Source organism: Chroicocephalus ridibundus, chromosome 13 (assembly GCF_963924245.1).
Source record: "Chroicocephalus ridibundus chromosome 13, bChrRid1.1, whole genome shotgun sequence".
Lineage (NCBI taxonomy): Eukaryota > Metazoa > Chordata > Aves > Charadriiformes > Laridae > Chroicocephalus > Chroicocephalus ridibundus.
The window spans coordinates 6345097-6363638 of NC_086296.1; the positions used below are offsets into that span (position 1 = coordinate 6345097).

The 18542-nt window shown below is 51.8% G+C and overlaps 1 protein-coding gene across 18 annotated transcripts in view; it reads right to left on the reverse strand.

Moving 5' to 3' along the window:
* Positions 1-18542, reverse strand: part of NCOR2 (nuclear receptor corepressor 2) — a 254224-nt gene that overhangs the window by 154936 nt on the left and 80746 nt on the right. For all 18 annotated transcript variants that reach the window (XM_063351296.1, XM_063351293.1, XM_063351289.1 and 15 more), the window contains exon 3: positions 8725-8852. In XM_063351296.1, the coding sequence (XP_063207366.1) occupies positions 8725-8852 (128 nt within the window). The remainder of the gene's footprint in view (positions 1-8724; positions 8853-18542) is intronic.

Genomic DNA, 18542 nt, shown 5'->3' on the forward strand with positions numbered 1-18542 from the left:
GATTCAAAGTTTGGAGGAAAAAATGGCTTTTATTCCCCTTCTCCCTTAAAAGATTGTTCAAGTTCTCCTGAGCTGCCTGGTGAAGTATCCTCCCCAGTTACCAAACAACGACAAACTAAACAGCCTTTGAGACTCCTGGAGGAGGAGGAAGGGAGGGGATGCGTTTTGTCAAGAGCAAGCATAACAGAGAGGGGAACTTGGGCATCGCGTGGCCCCCACCCACAAACTGCAACTGCTAACGTTCATTTTTACCTAGCTAATTAAGTATCTCAGAGGGGATGACAAAAAGGGAAGGACCCAGAGCCCTCTGGAGCCAGCGGGAGCCTATCCAGTGGCTGTAACGGCTTGGGACCGCATCCAGGGAGAGGAGGAACCCCGCTGAAAGCCTCCTCCTCAGGGGCACCACCTCAGGCAAAGCCCTCTGCCCTCCCCTGCAGCAGCGCACCAAACTTCACCCCGCTCCAGGGAGCAAGACACAGCTTTTTCTCCCTCTCTCTTTTTTTTTTTTTTTTTTTTTTTAATTTAAACATCAACAGCAGACATAAAGCATACGCAAGCCAAACCCTGCTGCTGTGGGTTTGGCACAGGTGGCCGGCACTGGGATTTGGGCAGCAGCTTTGCTGCTGACACACAGAAACCGAATCTGGCTCGTCCTCTTCCTCCTCCCCAGCGGAAAGGGGACGGGAGCGCAGGGACGCTCGGCACTGCCTTCGCCACGCCGGCCGCCAGCCTAGGGGAAAGCAAATGCACGGCTCACGCAGGGAACTTTTCAGAGCAGAAAAGCCCTTAAACTTGGTGGCGAAGGACAGCTCGCCTCACCTGCGAACGCCTTCACCACTGGATGATCATCGGCTTTTCCTCAGCGAGCCCAGAAATATCGCGTGGCACCTCTCAAGTTTCCTGCTGGCTTGTCCCAAGCCCTGGTGCAAACCCTGCCCGCCCGCAGCTGCACGCCGACACTGCGGGCTCCGCTGTAAAACCCACTAACAATAAGCAACTGTTGAGCTGGGCAGGTGTTAAAATATTCCAACACCCAAGGCTCCGCTGTACTGAGGCAATTAAAAATCAGATGTATTTATTTTCACTTTTTTTTTTTTTTTAAGGCCGTATTTCCAAGAAGCTGGTAATTGACACAGGACAGCTCTGAGACCTCTGCAGTTGTCAGGAACCCAACACAACCTGACACGACTGCTACGCTCAGAAAAAAGCACGTATTTTTAAGATAAGAGCAACACTCAGCTTTACAAAGGCTGTTACTTACAGCGAGGCAGGGGCCACGCCGGGGAAAGCAGCTGCAATGTTATAGGGTGCTATTTTATTTCCATTTCCACATCCATTGGAACTGCTATTAACTTTATCCACTGGAAATTCCAGCCGCTCCCGAGATTGCTTTGCCCAGCACAACCCGCTCAGCCTGTCCTGGCTGCAAATACAAACGCTCCTGCTTGAAGCCTTCACACCTCTCACTCTTTACACCCACACCTGCAGCGAGCTCCTTACAACAGACTTTTATACAGCGATGACGTTGCTGCGGGCATAAAAATAGCCCTGCCTAAAAAACCCTCCCGTTACACCGAGTTTGGGGTTTTGCTGCATTTTCCAAATAGTTCCCACCTGGCTGGTCTATTCCAGAGATTCCTACTTTGCTGAAGGGAAAGAGTGTTTTTAATTGCATGTGAATTATGCATGATTAAATGGAATAAACCAAAAGCCAGCGTTAATTATGAAGTGGGGCAGGTTAGTCCTCACCTGGAGTCCTTCGCCACAAACACTGAACGACTTTAAACAAGCGGAGCGGCGTGAGATCTGCTGACGCACCGAGCCTGGGTGCCCAGGGTTTGCCCCGACGTCCAGCCATCCGCCCACAGCTCTGCTTTGGGCAGGTCCGAGTCCGGAAGACCAAGATAACCCAAGATTAGACCTTTGGTTTTATTACTAATGTGACAAACTAATCGCACTCTACCAGCTGCGGAGCCGCATTACTCATTCACTGGGGCCCTTCCCCCAGCAGATCACACGGGGCATTAGGAAAGTATGAGCGGATAAAATCCTACGGCAAGTGTGGGGCATCTGTGACTCAATCCAGTGAGTGCGTGTCACTGGGACCTGGGAAAACATCATCTGCTACGTTATACCTACACGAGAACCAGATGAGCAAGAGATGGGCTGAAAAAAGGGGTTGACTGCTAGCTGGGTACAGAGGAAGCTGAGAGCATCTCTCTCCTGGGAGAGAGCATCAAATGAGACATCCTGAACTGCCCTTGGGGCCTGGAAGAGCAGCCCTGGTGAGATCTAAATAGATGTCATCTTTATCTTCTTTACTTTGCTGAAGCCAAATCAGAGGGAAATGAGCAAATACAAACTTTTTGGGAGGTCAAAGAGGACTCTCCCACCACACTAACCCACCTCAAGAGCACACCACCCGGCTCTTCAGAGCAGCACAACCCTCCCCTGCTCTTCAAACCTTCCCCTTTCTCCATCAGCTGAGCAGCAGAAGGTGGCAGCCAGAGGAACAACGGCTATTCTGCAACATCCCATGAACCCGGCTTGACTTCACGAAGACGTGCCTCCTGCACCAAGGGCTCAAAACACCAGCAGCGACTCTGAGCTGGCTCCCACCAACTTCCCACCAAGGGCACATTTTAAGTTTTGCTCCCATCCGCAAATGTTGTTCCTTACATTATGGGGCCAAACAACATAACCAGGCTGGAAAACTGGCTCTCGCCGTCTCTTGGAACCAGAACCAAGACAAACGATCGCCTTGCTGCAGCTGTTTATTTCCTCTGGCTGAGATGGTTTGGGGGGAAATTGTCTCCAAAAATAAGCTTTAAAAAAAGTCTCCAGACCCCACAGGTACAGACAGACAATAAAATGCTTTTGAGAGCAAGTAATACAGAAAACCATTAGTGTTGAAGTGAATTATTTATAGCCAACACTAAGATTTGTCAGAGATTTCAGCAACCACTTTACAGCTAATGGTAGCCGGAGTGGGAGACTGGGCAAATTGAGACTTGCTAGAGAGAGAAACTGGAGGGTTTGTAGGAGCAAACCTGCCACCAGGCAGCTGGAAAACCACGTACAGGGACAGCTGATATATTCCCTCTGTCATATAGGTGGGGAGGGACAAAAACCATCACGACTTAACAACAGAGGCCATGGGAAGGGCAGCCTGTCTGGGTGGGGAAGGTGGAGCTCCCATGACCTCAGCAACCCTCTGCCAGCAGCAGGACTGAGTCTTCACAAGGCAAAGGTGTGGGACAGCCTCGAGCAGGATGCTGAGCTCACCATGTGGTCCAGCTCAAGGACACCCAGGTCCTCAGGTCTGACTGAGCGCCTGTGCCCAGCCAGTCCCACGTGCATCCTCATGATGCTCCAGCTGTGCATTCCCACACAAGGGCAGGTAGCTGTGCCTCAGCCACAACCCCCTCAGCCAACTTCTTCCAAGCCAACTGCCATTTCGATGAGAGCAGATGCTTTATTTAAAACTTGCATATTGAAGATCCTCATAGACGGAGCCTGAATTATTCATGGACAGGACCAGCAGAAGCTTTAACACTGTGCCACACATCGCCACTGCCTCACTCAAGGAGGAGAAGGAGTATTTGTGTCTCTCCACAAGCTCCCCCACATGCATTCTCCAGGCATCCAAAACCTGGCGCACCACAGGAAAACCCTCTTGGCCACCCTGGGTGGCCGGAACACTCCCTGGACTAATGGCTTCAGGGACATTCCACGTTTCATCAGGCCTGCTGCACACGTTGCAAGATCACCTTTCCTCCCTCAAAATAAATCTGGTCCAAGATTATGCACGGGAAAGTTGCTTCATGAACTTTTACTCTTCCATCCCAGCCAAGGGAAACCTGGGCTTTGCCCTCACACGTCCCTGCCAGGGCACATTGGTCCATTCCACAAAGCCTAGTGTCTCCACATCTCCTCTGCAGAGCCTCGGTCACCCTCTGCGCCCACCCATGGACATGCCCGCAGCCCACACCAGAGCAGAGGGCACTTGCGAGACGAGGCTTGTCACCAAGTGTCAACACACCAACATCTGCCCTTTCCGGTCGTTATTTTCCCACGTTCATTTATGGGGAGGAAAAAAATGCAGCTCCCAGAACATCACTTCAAGTGTGAAAAGACACGAAGATGTATGGTTGCAAGGATTTCAGCCGCACTACCGCTCACTCCTGAGAAAAGGGTCACCTTTAAAAATGGAAACTTAATTAAAGACCATAAATAAAATCAGATCAGTCACGCTGTTAAATCGGGAGCAGTTGGTGCCATTTGGCCCAGCACAGATGAAGACCGAGAGCTCCACGCGATTTCCAGTGGCCACGGTCCCAGCCCCGGCTTCCCAGCGCTCCCCGGGCTCCTCAGCCAGCAGGATTAATCACATTCAATGAGCACAGTAATTAGGCCTGCTCTCATGCTATATTGCACATGGATATCTCGGATGGCTGCAGATACACAGCAGCTGCTTAACGTCTCCTAAATGTCATACTTCAGATCAACACCAGGCAAACTCTTCAAACTCCTCAGGTCTGCTAAGTAGAAAGGCTCCGAAAAAGCGCATGATCTCCTGAACTGGGAAAATAATCTCCTATGAAAACAGTGACTCATCTTATTCTGGATAAAGGTGGAATATACTGTGTTAACATGCATCCCGCTTATTTACAGCCAGGTTTTCTGCCAGAGAAGCCATTATCCACCCCAGCATTCCTGCGTTAACACAGAACCTTGCTCTAAAACCCCAACGTGTATGAAAAGTCAGAAAATCCCAGTTCCTTGATTTTTCAGACCCCTCATTCCACTGGCACCTGCCATTTAGCACTCAACCCAGTCTTCCCCACTTATTTTGTGGACCAAAATATATATAGAAGAGAAAAAAAAACCTTAATCCTTGTCACCTTGCCAGGACATTCCTCTGCAAGTATTCATGGTACGACTTGTACCAACAGCAGATCCTGAAATACTTCTCTTCGCTCCTTCAATCCAGTTGGCACAGCCAACCAAACAAGCTAAGGGGAAGGCTGCGGATCCTTCCAAGAAAAAGCCTGCTACCCAAAAAACCATCAAGGAAAGCAGCACATCCCTGCAACGACAGACAGAGCCAACTTTCCCGATAGCAACAGATTCAGAGCGGTTCAAGTTTTCCTTCCTTCTTCCAAGCCAGAATTGCTGCACGGGGAGTTCAAGTCTCTACCCATCCACCAAGGGGTGACGAGGACTCTCAAGGCTGATGTACTTGGAGAAGGGCAGCCTGCAACTCCACAGCATCTCCTGCAGAACTGGGTTAACTGAGGTGGGATGCAGGAGGCACATCACCACCGAGGGAGGAGAGCCCAAGATGGTGTGACACTTCAGGAACTGGTTCTCCCCATCCTGCATGACCCACCAGGCTCCACTGTGGGGACGTCAAGCTGCCCGAGTCTAACATTCAACGAGCTTCTTGCTCAAGAAGCCCCAAAATGTGGGACCATCTCAGCACCCCATTCCTTCCAGCAAGTTACCACTCAGCAGCTTTTCGCCACCAACACCTGATTGATAATTAAAACACTGCGCCCATGGTGAAATGCTTCATGACCCGTTTCCTTTTCGCTGGACCACAAATAACGACCACCCTGGTGGCTACCACAAAGCTACAGCCAGGATAGACAGAAGACCTGCAAAGCTGTAGGAATGCCATCTAAGCAAGCCCAGATGATTTCTGCAGCATTTAAAGCATCCATGGGGTCAAGCCACAAATACCACGTGCAAAGGCAGCCTCCAGAGGCTTTGGAGATCTGCCCAAGGTGAAGGCAAATACAAACTGGGGGACAATCCCCAAAACCAACAGAGAGTAACGCGAATCCCTGGGGTTTCCAGGAGAGGAGAGCAAACAGCAGCCACCCACCAGGCAGGTGGGCTCAGAGGAACCGGGACCAAGGGCCGAAGCATGCTCACCAGGCTGCAGGCAGTGCTCTGGATCAGCGCGAGGCATGGCGATGGCAGGGCAGGGATCTGGGAACACGCACGGGGCTCACTCCCCAGCACTGTCCGTCTGCCACATTCCACTTGCACCTGACTCACAAATTGACTTCCTTAAGGAGGAGGGTGTTCCTGGAAGAGCGTTGGCCACCACAACCAACAGCAGACAGGCTGGTTCCTCTGAACTCCCGAAGCAGCGGGGGATTGGAAGGGTTCCCCTCCACCGACACTTGCTTCAAGGCGAGGATTGTCTCACGCCCACCACCACTGCATGCCTGGTGGGGCATCAGGCAGGGAACCAAGGTGAAGGTCTTCCTTTCAGACACAGCACACGGCTGTGCCTCGCTCTATTTATGCCCTGTGCCCACAATGAGGATGTTACTTCTTCCCCAGCCCCTCACGCTGAGAGCCAGCTGCCTCTGCTCAAACCCATCAGTCCCAGCCCAGGAACGAAGCCAAAGTGCTTACAGATGCGCCCGGCGTGAACCTGCCAAGGAGACTCAGCTGCAGAGACGGCTGCTTTTGCCACCCTCCCTTGTCCAGGCTTTGCTCTGCACCAGGCAGAGCCAGAGCTATTTTTTGGGGTGGGCACCAATGACCAACCCAACCTGCTCCAGAAGCTTCAGGGTCTTGGCTGTTGAGTACCTGAGGAACCCTTAGGTGAGGAACCAAGCACCCATCGGGCGCTATTTTAGAGTGGATCCTCACACCACAAAGATGAAAAAGCAAAGCCCCCCTAGATACGACTTTTAAGTGCAGCGCTTAAAGATGCAGAGAAACAGTAGTTGGTTTTGCAAAATGGACCAACACCTCCCCAACCCCAAATGCCGCCCAGTTTGGATTACTTCAATAATTAATTATATTGTATGAAAAATTTCTACAGACCCCCCTCCATTCCTGCATCCCCAGATACCCCAAAATTTTTTTTTAATGAGTCTAATCCTATATATTCTGGCACAAGATGCCAACTGAGCTGAAGTGTCATTTTTAGCTTTATTACCCAGTATTATTTTTGCAAAAGTTCAATTTTTTGGATGTTACAGGGAAAAGGCATGAAACGTAAGTTGGGTCTGTTACCAAAAAAAGTCTCTTTTTATAGCATGCCCAAACTTCACCATTCATGTTGAAAGCAAAGTAATCACAATAAGCATTCAGATGGGTATCTAGACCTGACAACCTCGATTAACATTTACCCACATTCGTGAGATTGCCGACACAAAAATAAGTGCGGAGAGCTGGAAACATCTGTAAACTAAAGCGAGACGTGTGGATGACCACACCAGATTAGGCAGGTGGTAGAGCAGACACCAAGGCTTGAAGGTTTTTTTTTTTAGTTACGTGGAAGAATCAAGATAACTTTTTTTTTTTTAAATACCATATTCAGACCTTGAAACCTTCATTTTACTGGAGAGCAGAGCTGGTTCTCCATTTTGCAAACCACAACTAGTGTGAAAAATGAAAACAGGCAGGAGCATGTTGCTGGGTCCTCTTTACCCATCTCCCCCAAATTTAGCTGAATCTGACCCACTTCCAACTTCACCGTGTTACTCCGTGCTAAGAAATCAAAGCGCTGAGAAACCAAAGCAAGCCCAGGCAATGTAACGCGCTGCAATAAATTACTCTTCATCAGAAGCGACACTGCCCCCTGCACATCCAGGTGCGCCAGGCACGATCCAGAAGAGCACATCCAGTAGGGCTGATGCAAAACTAACTTCGGAGGCTACTTTTTGCCTCCAAATTCCCATGGGTTTGCTTCTGCCGAGCACCAAGCCGAACCCATGCCGCTAGAAAAAGAGTTGTGTCCACGTCTATGCCCTTATGCATCCAGCACCCTGAGGCCTTTCTCCTCTCCCCTAACAATTATAATTTTAGAGAAACAGATTCATCTCTGTGACTCTGCACTGGATTTATTCTTAGCCCAAATAAGGAATAAGCATTAAAAAAAAAAAATGCTTTGCCTAAATCTAGTGCAGCAAGGCTCTTATTTCACTTCCAGGCCAGTATTTTCCAAAACCACTAAGCATCAAATGCAGAAGAGAAACTGTGAGAGCGCAGCGTTTTGTGACGAAACAGAGAGTGAGAGTGATGGCCTTCAGAACAGATCAGCTCCTGTGGTTAAAGCATCCACAGCATTTCCAGCCACCCAGCGCTTGCCTGCGCAGCACCCAAAAACGCTGCTGGCCTCCCACGGGAGGCTACGAAAGAAAATGGGGGCGTGGGGATGGATGTGAGGGGAGTAGACGGGGGGGAAAAAAAGCAGCTTGGAGAAAGTTGCGAGGGAAAAGCAGAATGAGAAACAAAAACAATGAATGCGGGGAGGAAGAGCAGCACAAGAGGAAGCGGAGACGCTCAGTGAAAATAAGCTCTTCTCACTCCTCCCTTCAGCCTCGGGAGCCACAGACCGAACCCGACAACACAGCGTTATTTTCTACGTTAAAGAAAGCCAATGCAACCAGCCACAGCGACGTGTGCCTTCACAGAAGTGAGGGGGGTGGGGTTTTTTTTGTTGTTTGGTGTTTTTAAGATGTCTTTAAAAATGCATGACAGTGCAAGGGAAGAAACCAGAAGGCAAAGGTGCCACTTGCATTAGCACAACGAAGGTAAGACCGGCCGGGAGGCTGAGCGCAGTCAGTACCGACACACAACAGAACATCGCCCAAGGTCTCACACAGCTCCCTCCTCCGCATCACAGCGCTGCGCAAAACGCTCGCTCACGCGGTCGGGATGCCTGTGGCCGGGGGGGACGCGGGGAGCCGGTACCTCTCATTGCCTGGCTGGAACTCGGAGAGCAGGGACGGCCTCCGCCGCTGCGGCTGCATGATAGACCCCGGCGGGAGGTGGGAAGCAAAATCCCTGGAATGGTGCTGGTACTCCAACAGCGCGACGTCCTGCAGAAACAAACACAGAAGAGTTCATTAGGCTGGTGGCAACTTTCAAGCAAGCAGTGAACCCCGGCAACGCAGAAGAAACCATACAGATACTGCTCCTGTGAAGCACTGGGTGTTGGACCACACAGCTCAGTGCGTTTCCACCCCCAAAAGGGTTCCCAGGAAGCCCCAGGCCTGCAGTGTATTGGGATGGCAGCTCGGCCCCCGGTCCAGCCTGCCTCCAGCCTTTGACTGGGGCAGCGCGTGGGCTGGCTCCTGCTACGGGACCCCAGCAAGCCCAGCCCTGCCACCGGGCACGCACACAGGGATTTTTGGCATCTGAGCGGTCCCGATGACAGCTTCAAATCCGAGAGGAAGAACAGGTAAGAAGAAAATGAAGAGTCACGGGATGCTTTCAGCTTCATTAGTCCACACAGCAGTATGAAGAAAGAAAAAAGAAAATTAAAAAAAAAAAAGAAAGAAATCACAAATGTTATCTTGAGAGTGTCCCTTTAAACACAGCTCCCCTGGGCTGAGCTCAAGCGGTTTGAAAGGACAGTTTGCTACTTATTATGTGTATGTCCCTTTTGTTCCTTGACCCTTGGAGAGTACAGTACAGTATGTTCCTGATTTTAATTAAATAAGAAGCCCTCCTGCTCTGTGCCACAGACTGATTCCAGCAACAGTATTTTAGCAGCTACATTCAACTGCTGTTTTTTTATTTGCAGATAGATACTTGACCAGAAGACTAATCATCTAATTAACTAAGACCTTCAGCTATGGCATAGAAAGCCCTGCCACAGAATATCCCTGGTAACACTGACACATTTACGTTAGAAGAACCAATCCCACCTGGCAGTCTATTTTGAACAGTTCTCAACCGGAATAAAAAAGGCTCCGAGTCCCTCAAAAAGAAAAAAGAAATTTCAGAGTCTAAAAAAAAAAAAAAAAAAAAAATCAATAAACAAACTCCCACGTGCATGCAGCTGGGGGTGCGGGCAGGGGAGTCTCAGCCCTAACAGCTGCAACAAAAATTATTTGATCTGCCGTAGTGGAGACTGACATGCTCCAGTAGTAGGGAAGCTGGAGAAGTGCCCCACAAGGCACATGTCAGGCAAAGAAAGGATTTGGGAGCTTAAATAGCACCAACCTGCACCTAGAGACCCCTTCTCCCAAGCTGAAGAGCAGCCGAGCACTGGATGCCATTCTCCAGCCAGATGCAGAGTAGAAGGGAATATCAAAGCCCAACATCTTTGGTCACCAGAAGGTAAAACAAGATGTTTGCATAGCAGCTTTCTGCAAAGCCAGGAAGAAAAACTGAAATTGTAAGCACTTGGTCCAGGAGAGCCGAGAAAAGCTCTTTCTCCCCTCCCCACACCCAGGCTCTCGCCCAAAAGCAGAAAAGGACAAATATCAGATGGGGGAGGCAAAAGGAACGGTAGTGTCTGATGGCCACGACTTCTCCTTGAGCCTAGAAAGGTGCGCCAGCTTTTGGAATCGGGTTCATTTCTCCCCAGCATCAGGCAATAGTGTGATGCTGCTGCTTTTCTGTTCTGACTGATCTTGGGAAACACCAGGAACCAGTGACCTCTGCCAGCCCCAAACTCCTGGTCTCCACCTCCAGCCTGGCCACTTCAGACCTTGGCCTTGGGGTAAGGGGTGTCTCCAGACAGGTTCTTGCAACATAAGGAGGGCATTACTGGAACAGCGTCTACTCATCCTCATGGGGATGTTCCACTTCTGCTGTAAATCCAGGTGTTAAGGGAGGTGTTAAGGTGATGCTGCTTTTTCTTTATCCATACAGGAGGCTCTGAGGGGCTTCAGGACAGAATATGTGCTGAATATGGACAGAATATGTCCAACCACAGATGGGACAAAGTCAGCAATCTAAAGTGGAAGAGCTCATCAGCTCCTATAGCCCCAGCCAAAGCAGAACTGTTACCTACAAAGAGCTTCCCCACATTTGCACTCCTGGTTTAAAAAAAAAAAAAAAAAAAGCAATGCAGGTCCTGACATCCACCTACAAAAACAAACACACCACGTCTGGGAAGCCACGCCAACAGGCCCACAAGCAGGACCATCACCTTCTGTGGGCGCATAAACAAGAATTACTTGTCTGGGAGGCTTGAAGGCTGTGCCCTTAAGAGAAAGAAAAAAAAACAAAAAAAAAACCCAAAAATGCTCTTGTGTGTCCTGAGAACCATCTGTTATCCCTTTTCCCCCTGCCCACACTCAGCTGAGCTTCGCCTTTTCCTCCTGTATCCCCCCGTCAGAAAATTGCTGGTGGAGCTTAAAGTTTGCTGGCGTGGCCCGAAGCGACGGGGAAGCTCGTTACAGCGGGCCGTTAGCTCGGGGCGGGATGGCAGACGCCTCTCCGGCTGCCCCACCGACGGCAAGGCTGGCGAGCACCAGCTCCTGCTTCTCCAGACATCGACCCACTCACTCTGACCTGCTCCGCTTCGCTCGCACCAGCGTTTGCTTTCACCAGAAGAAAACATAACCTAAAAATTAGTGAGGTGGATTAAAATTGACAAATTTCTGCGCCCTGTGATGAACTGTCAAAGGAACCGCGGGAGACCTGGCAGGACGTAGGTGGTTTAATTGCTCGGAGAGTCACTACAGTAAATTGCACTGTGAGCTATGGCTGTGTTTTTCAAAATGCAAATGCTGGGAAGGTTTACGAGCTGCATTCAGAAGAGGCTTCAAAATTTTGTTTAGCAGCGTTTTAAAGACGTATGCTGGGAGGCACCTTGCTGTCAGCGCCGCTGCAGCTTCCCAGCACAGGCAGGGATGATGGAACGGTGTCCAGAGGGTGCCACGTGAGCTCCCCACCGCCGAAGCACGCAGCACAAGCATCATTTTGTCCCCATCCTGACCTAAAACTTCTTGCGCAGCCTTGGCACCTGCTCAAGGGCAGCTACAAGACACCTGAAATCATGCAACTAAAAACATGGCAGCCTCAAGCTACACGTTGCTCCTTTTCCTCTCCATTGCTTTGCGGGTTTTTGCTCACAATTCTTCTTTTTGCTCATCCTCTCCCTCTTGGCATCTCTCCTGCGCTCTGCAAACCCTCCCTCCCACCTCCCCAGATCTGTCAATGTGTCAGAGTGTCTTCTCCAGTGCCCTCGATTCTCCCATTGCCTCCAGTCGGGACTTTGTTCCTTTCACACCAACCTCCTTGGTGTTCCTTGTGGTTCAGGTGCTCCCACACAGAGGTACTTGTGGAAGCATTGCAGAATTTCATAAATTCAGTAAGTGTCATGAAATAGAAACAAAGGAAGCAGAAAGACCACGGGTAGTCAGGGGCTCTGGCACATCAACAGGTTTGGGAGGGAGGGTGGGAGGAGGGTTTGCAGAGGGCAGGAGGAGATGCAAAGGCAAGATGAGCACCTTCTCTACTTCTGTTGATAGAAATTAAGCTTCATTACTCAGGCAAAGGAGGGGGAATGTTTCCAAAACAAACCAAAGCAAAGCAACCAAAAATCACTTTGGAAGTCTCAATGTCAAGACCTTATCATTTCTCCTGATAAAACAGCAACTTCCCAAAATATAACCCCGGGTGAAAGGAACTGTGTCCCCCCTAACCGTGTAGCCAGAGAATAAACAAACAGGCCCGAGATTCCCCTCTCCCATGACTGACCATCCAAAGCCACGGAGGGTTTGCGGAATGTCCGGGCGATGCGGAAGCTGAGCTGCCATGGTCAGGGTTACACCTTCCCAGCCCACGCACACCTCCCATGGTCAGGGCTGGACCCTCCCCTGACCCACACACACCTCTGCAGCTCTCCTGGCAGAGCTTTATTCAGGCCAGTCCCTGGGGCATCCATCCTCTCCGACAGAAGCAAATCCATATGCTGCCAGGCGAGCCGCCTCGTAAGCGGCTGGAAAGCTTGTCTGAACTGGTAAGAATCGGTTCAGACACAGAGGTCCCCCAAAAATGCCTCTACTGTGGAGCGCTGGCGGAAGGATTGCACCCTCCAGCACAGACGTTTGTCCCCCAGCATCTCCCCAGCATCATCCCGCTCCGCACATCCCTGCTCTGGTGCCTCCTGCTCCTGCCACAACCCACCCACCGATGCCGGGCCAACCGCACTTGCCCAAGGGCAACAGCTGGCCTAGGTCAGGAGCAGACTTGGAAAACGGTGGAAGGCACCCAGCCAGGAGAGGAAGGCTGGATCCCTGTCGCTTGGGAGCAGCTTGGCACCCAAGTGCAGTGTTGGGTCATACGTCTTCCAGTCGCAGAAATGCAATGCTGTCTTTGTCCTTCACAAGCCACCTGGTATGACACCACGCTGGATCGCTGCCCTGGCCCAGACCATCAGCCTTGCACGCAAGAAACAGACATTTTGCAACCAGCAAGCCACATCTCCAAAGCTTAGGGTGAAGCCAGATAACTAAAACTAGAAAAATGACAAGGAAAATCTACATTATTCAGTTTCAACCGATGCACCTGCCCTAGCTCCTGAGCACATCGCCCGAATGAAATCACATCGGGGAGCCCTTCAGGGCTGAGGCAGCTCAGCCCCACGTTGCACTGCCCCAGCTCCGAGCGACCCACGGAGAAGGGGCTGCAGGCCGCCCTACGGAGAAGGGACATGTGGCAGCGACGTGGGGCTGCGCAGCTGCTACTCAGGAGGCAGGCAACGGGGAGCCCAGGCAATGGGGAGCCCAGGCAAGCAGCTGCTGGAACCATCACCAGAACTGCAGTTCCACACAGCAGAAGATTTCGGGTACCCACAGCAGCGCACGCTGCAATTCAGCAGTCAGCTGGAGCCACAAGCGCCCAGGGGCAGATTTCACGGCATCCCACATGGACGCTGCAAACCCCTGGCCTTCACACAGGGGTCTGATTCCCTCTCCCTTACATCAAGCCCATTTCTGTTGCAGGCTGATGACTGATGATGCTGAAGACAGACCTCATGACTGATGCCTGGTCCAGTGATTGGTGAGGAAGGGTCTTATGGGTGAAAAAGACTACAATACAGCCACTTTCCACCCGAAATCAGCCCTGATGAGAGCTGGCTCCAGTGGGTCCTTCTGAGCAGCTCCTGGCCCCACACCACGAAAAGCCGCTGGCTGGGCTGAGCCAGCACTAACAGCATGACCGAAGATGGACACCGAGGTGCCTACAGTGCCATAAATCACCCCGGCAGAGCCAAACAGCACAAGGCCAACATTTAGATAAATAAAAAGCTAAAGAGCCAAAGGCAGCCTCATTAAAACACACTCCTTCACGGAGCAGACTGAAGAGGTGCTTGGGCCCAGCCAGAGGTGCCGAAAGCGTCCTTCGCTGCCAGCGAGGAAGGGTGGACACGTCCACGCTGCCCCTGCCTGGGGTGCTGGTGAAAGCAATCCCTGTCTCAAGGTCTTGTTGTGTTATTACTTGATTTGGGAGCGCCAAGAGCGCCGTCTCCCTCCCCATTCTGGAAAATCCTCTGACCCTAAATAACCCGAGTCTATCAGGCTCATTTAGATACGCTAATCAGACTCTCTAAAGCCAGGAGACTAGATGCAATATTACAGAAAAACCCTCAGCAGCACAAAAACACAGACGGCCCTGCAGGAAAGAAAAAAAAAAAAAAGAAAAAAGAAAAAAAGGCAAAAAAGCCTTCTCCCCCCCCCCCTTTTTTTTTTTAAACATTTTTTGTAAGCTTTCAGCCTGCTGCCTTACCTACCACGATGTCTCTAGGAAAATCTTCTGCGCCATCCCCTGACCTGAGGATAACCCACACACTAAACTAATAACTGCAGGCAGCCGCGCCGCCTTTCTGCCTCTCTCGCTTTCTGTTTTGAACGCGTGCACTTGCTGGTGCACTTCATTTCTCCTTCCCCTGCCCACAGCTGCCCGGGTCCGGGCTGCCTGACCCCAGCACGGAGGAAGAAAGGGAGGTTTGAGAGCGATGCTGGAAGCACCCCCGGGCGCTGACCCGCAGCACGCAGAGCCAGACAACGCTACGCCGCAGCCAACAGCAGCTCTGACCCTCCTCGCCCAGCTCCAGCATAGAGCACATCCATACGGACAAGGCATCTACTGCTCCATCCAGACGGCATTCCCGCAGCTGGAAGAATTAGCCCCCGAGGAGAAGACCCCAGAGACACCAGGCCTGCAGAAAGGAAGCCTGGAGCTGGTCTCGCAACAGAAAGGCGAACTGCTCCTCCTCTCTTCCTCCCAACAGCACAAAAACAAGTACAAACGCCCAGTGCTTCTGGCTTCCTCAGAAAACAGCTCTGGAGCAAACCCCTGGAGACCCAGAGCGCAGCCAGACGAGCACCTGCAGCACAGCTCGAGCAGCCCGAAGCGTTCAGATCCGTCCCCTGCCACTTACCACGACTTCAGCCGAGAAAGCGACCTGGAGCTCCCCGCCGAGTTTCACTGCGAAGACAGCTTCGCTTGAAAACCACCGGCTCTTGTTTTGCAGTGACGCCGAGGAGGAGCGGTCCCGGGGTCAGACACCACATCCGCCAGCTGGGCCGGTTCCCCGGCGGAGGGTGGCAATTGTGCCACCAGCCACCTCTAATCACAGCATCGGGCGCAGGCAGCACCTCACCTGCGGAGCTCCGCAGGCACGGAAGCCCTCGCCCAGCGACGAGCCGCTGCCCCACACTGTCCTCGTCACTTTTCGCAGGCAGGGAAACAGCCCAGGGCACCACATGTGCTCACCGAGGAGCAAATCCCAGCTCCACACCACCTCCACCAAGGATTAGGTCGTGGGATGTTCATTACGAGCTCGCCCAGCATTGCATTGCAAATAATCCTTATTTCTTAACAACGTGCTATTTCTGCTGAAGCACTCCCAAGCGTTTAGCCTAAATGAGGCCGATTAATAACGGCATGGTCCGAATAGCGAGCAAAAAACAATGCCAAAGCATCCCTATTTATCTCTCTATTTATAAATCGTCCCTTATCTAATTTCAGAGGAGGATGCCTGGCCCGCTCCTGCTGCTCACGAGCAGCACGTGTGCCGTGCTGGGAGCTGATGGGTGAGGCAGTGGGGCTGGTGCCCCCAGAAGCCGTGGCACTGGTGGCACGCAGAGCCAGAGCTGGGCACTTTACAGCTGCTGCCCTGCCACGTCCCACACTCCTCTCGTCCCGCCGGCATCATCCCGCTGGCTCTGGGGACCTTGTTCCACCCCGCATCTCACCTTCAACCAGGGTGTCCTGGTTTCCACCGGTATTTCGCGAGAGGAGAGGTTGAGAGCAGCTGCAGACAGCAATGCCCAGAGCAGTGCCCGCACCAGCCACGTCCTCCATCCCTCTCCTCCTCCTGCTTTTCTGCTGGTGTTTCCCCAAACCAGAGAACACCCTACGCCTCTGATGCCCAGAGCTATTCCCTATACAACAAGGATGGTCAGAGGGGACACACAAGTCAGAGCAGCCCAACATGGTGGCCAAGATTCGACCACAGAGGCTCGGTCTGCAGAGCCGCCCTGTCCCCCAGGGGAGCACGTGGAAGGTCGAGCTTCCCACACTCCTCAGAGCACACAGCCAGCATGAAGCAGCGTATCCCGATTTGAAACCTGCAAGGGCCTCTGACCACCCAGCAATTAATTCATGCAATAAGCTGCCTCTTGAGCCCCCTGATGCAACCCTGGGGCGGCAGGAGGCTGGGCTAGCAATCGGTGCCACTTGCGAGCCAGGCAGACCAGCTCTTCAGGCCAAGGTGAGGTGGCCGAAGCGACAGGGCCACCACTCCAGCGGCTTTGCCGGAGACCGGGGATGCCCCCCACCCCTGCTTTACACACCCTGACCTTTGAAAAAAAGTTGATTCTTCAAACCTCTTTCTGCCAGCAGCGAGCGTGACCTATTTTAGCAATAAATGGAAAAACTCTCCGGTGCTTGGATACCCCTTGGCACTGGCAGCACAGCAGTTGCTCGTCAGACCGAGAAATGCACTTTTTAGCCTTTGCCTGGAAAAAAATAATTTTTCCCAAAGTCGATTCAGGTAAGAGAAAGGGGGAAGGTTTGGGAGGAACCAGGGTGGTAGCAGAGCCATTGCTCCACCACAGCACGGGCTGCGAGGGGACCAGCGTGGTGTCACCCTCAGCCTCCCCAGCAAACAGGAGCCATCCTCTGCTACAGGAAAACTCCGCCGAAGTCCAAAGGAGGCAGTTATTGATCAAAACAGGTTGTCCACAAGTACATCGCTGTCTGCCTCACTTCCTCCCCAAAAGCCTGGGAGGAGCTTACTGCAAATTTAAAAAAAAAAAATTAACAAAAAAACCAAACAACAACTCCTCCACAATCAGCCCCACTGTTGAAGATAAGGTCAGTAATAAAAACCTGGCTGAATACACGCATTTTTATCTTGCCTACGGGGATGCAACATGTGCTGAAAAGACAAATGCCCTTATTGTTCCAACACGGTCTCGCTGCCATCCATCTCTCAAATGTTGCTGACTTGGCCTTTTGTTTTAGGAGGTGACCACACTGCGCGTGGCCCCTTCTTGGAAGGCATTGGTTTCTGCTGCCGTCCCTGCACTGGGGCCACGTCTGCTGCCAGCACCATTAGCGTCCGTACCAGCTGCACAGTAACGCATCCTTCCCGACGCCCTCTCGAGCAAACCGGGGCTGTCAGCGGCGTGTAGCTGTCCCATCTGAATATGCCATTCATGGAGAAGAAGTCACGTCTCGGTGGGGACAGCTCTCAGCTGCTGTAGCTTCCCAGTCATCTGACCAGTGCCGGGTGCTGGCACCAGCCCTCTCCCCGGCAGCCAGAGGTGCCCAAAGAGCAGCAGAACATCCATTACAGTGCTGCTTTTGAGTCTCTCTCCATCACAAGACTTTTGTCCCAGTCACATCCAGGCGCCTTTGAGCCGGGAATGACCTGTCTTGCCCTTCCTCCATTCCCCACCCCTGGCGCTCTGCTTCCTCAAGCCACTTGTGGTCACAAACACCCATGTGGGATAATCAACTCTCTTCTCACTCAACAAACCCAAAAACTTCCACCTTAAAGGCACCAGGTCATTCTGTTCATCATCGCATCTCTTCTGCAGCGTGGTCCCCACCACCTCCCACCACACATGCTCCCACACAACCCATAACCTACTTGAAGGTCCATGTAGGACCCTTTTGTCTTTCCACGTCCCCCATTCAGCTCTCCTACGCTCCTTACACCTCCACAGCAAGTCCTTCAGGTCAAAGAACCTGACTTGCTCAGCATTTTAAATAAATGTGGGGATAGTGACAACCAGCAAGAGCCCCCAGTCTCGCAGAAGGTGTCTCCGTGGGCTGGTGGGACAACGTGGGCAGAGTCAGGCTAGCACCGCAGGCAAACGCTTTGTGGCTTTAGTGGGTCTCTACCATTGCCAAACCACACATGCAGAACAAGTGTTTTTTCTTCCCCTGTGGATTTACAATCTCGAGATCAACCAAGAGCAAAGCATCACCCTCTGCATCAAATCACATCCAAAAAGCAGATTAGGGAGCAAGCACAGAAGTTTACAGTAGCTTGAAGAAAAAGAACTGTTTTGGATAAAGGCTGTATCCTAGGGAAAATGAGCTTTAAATACAAACTGCTGTAAGCCAACTCCTTCCTGGCAATGGGAGAGAGACCCCAGGGCAGGGAATTAGGTGTCCTGTTCCTTCACCTTCATGCTCTCCCAGTCCCACAGCAGAAATCCAATTTTCCCAAATCCACCGCTGAGCTGCTCGGAGCTCATGCAATCCTCCACTGGCAACCTCGAGGTACTTCAAGAGAGATCGCACCGAGT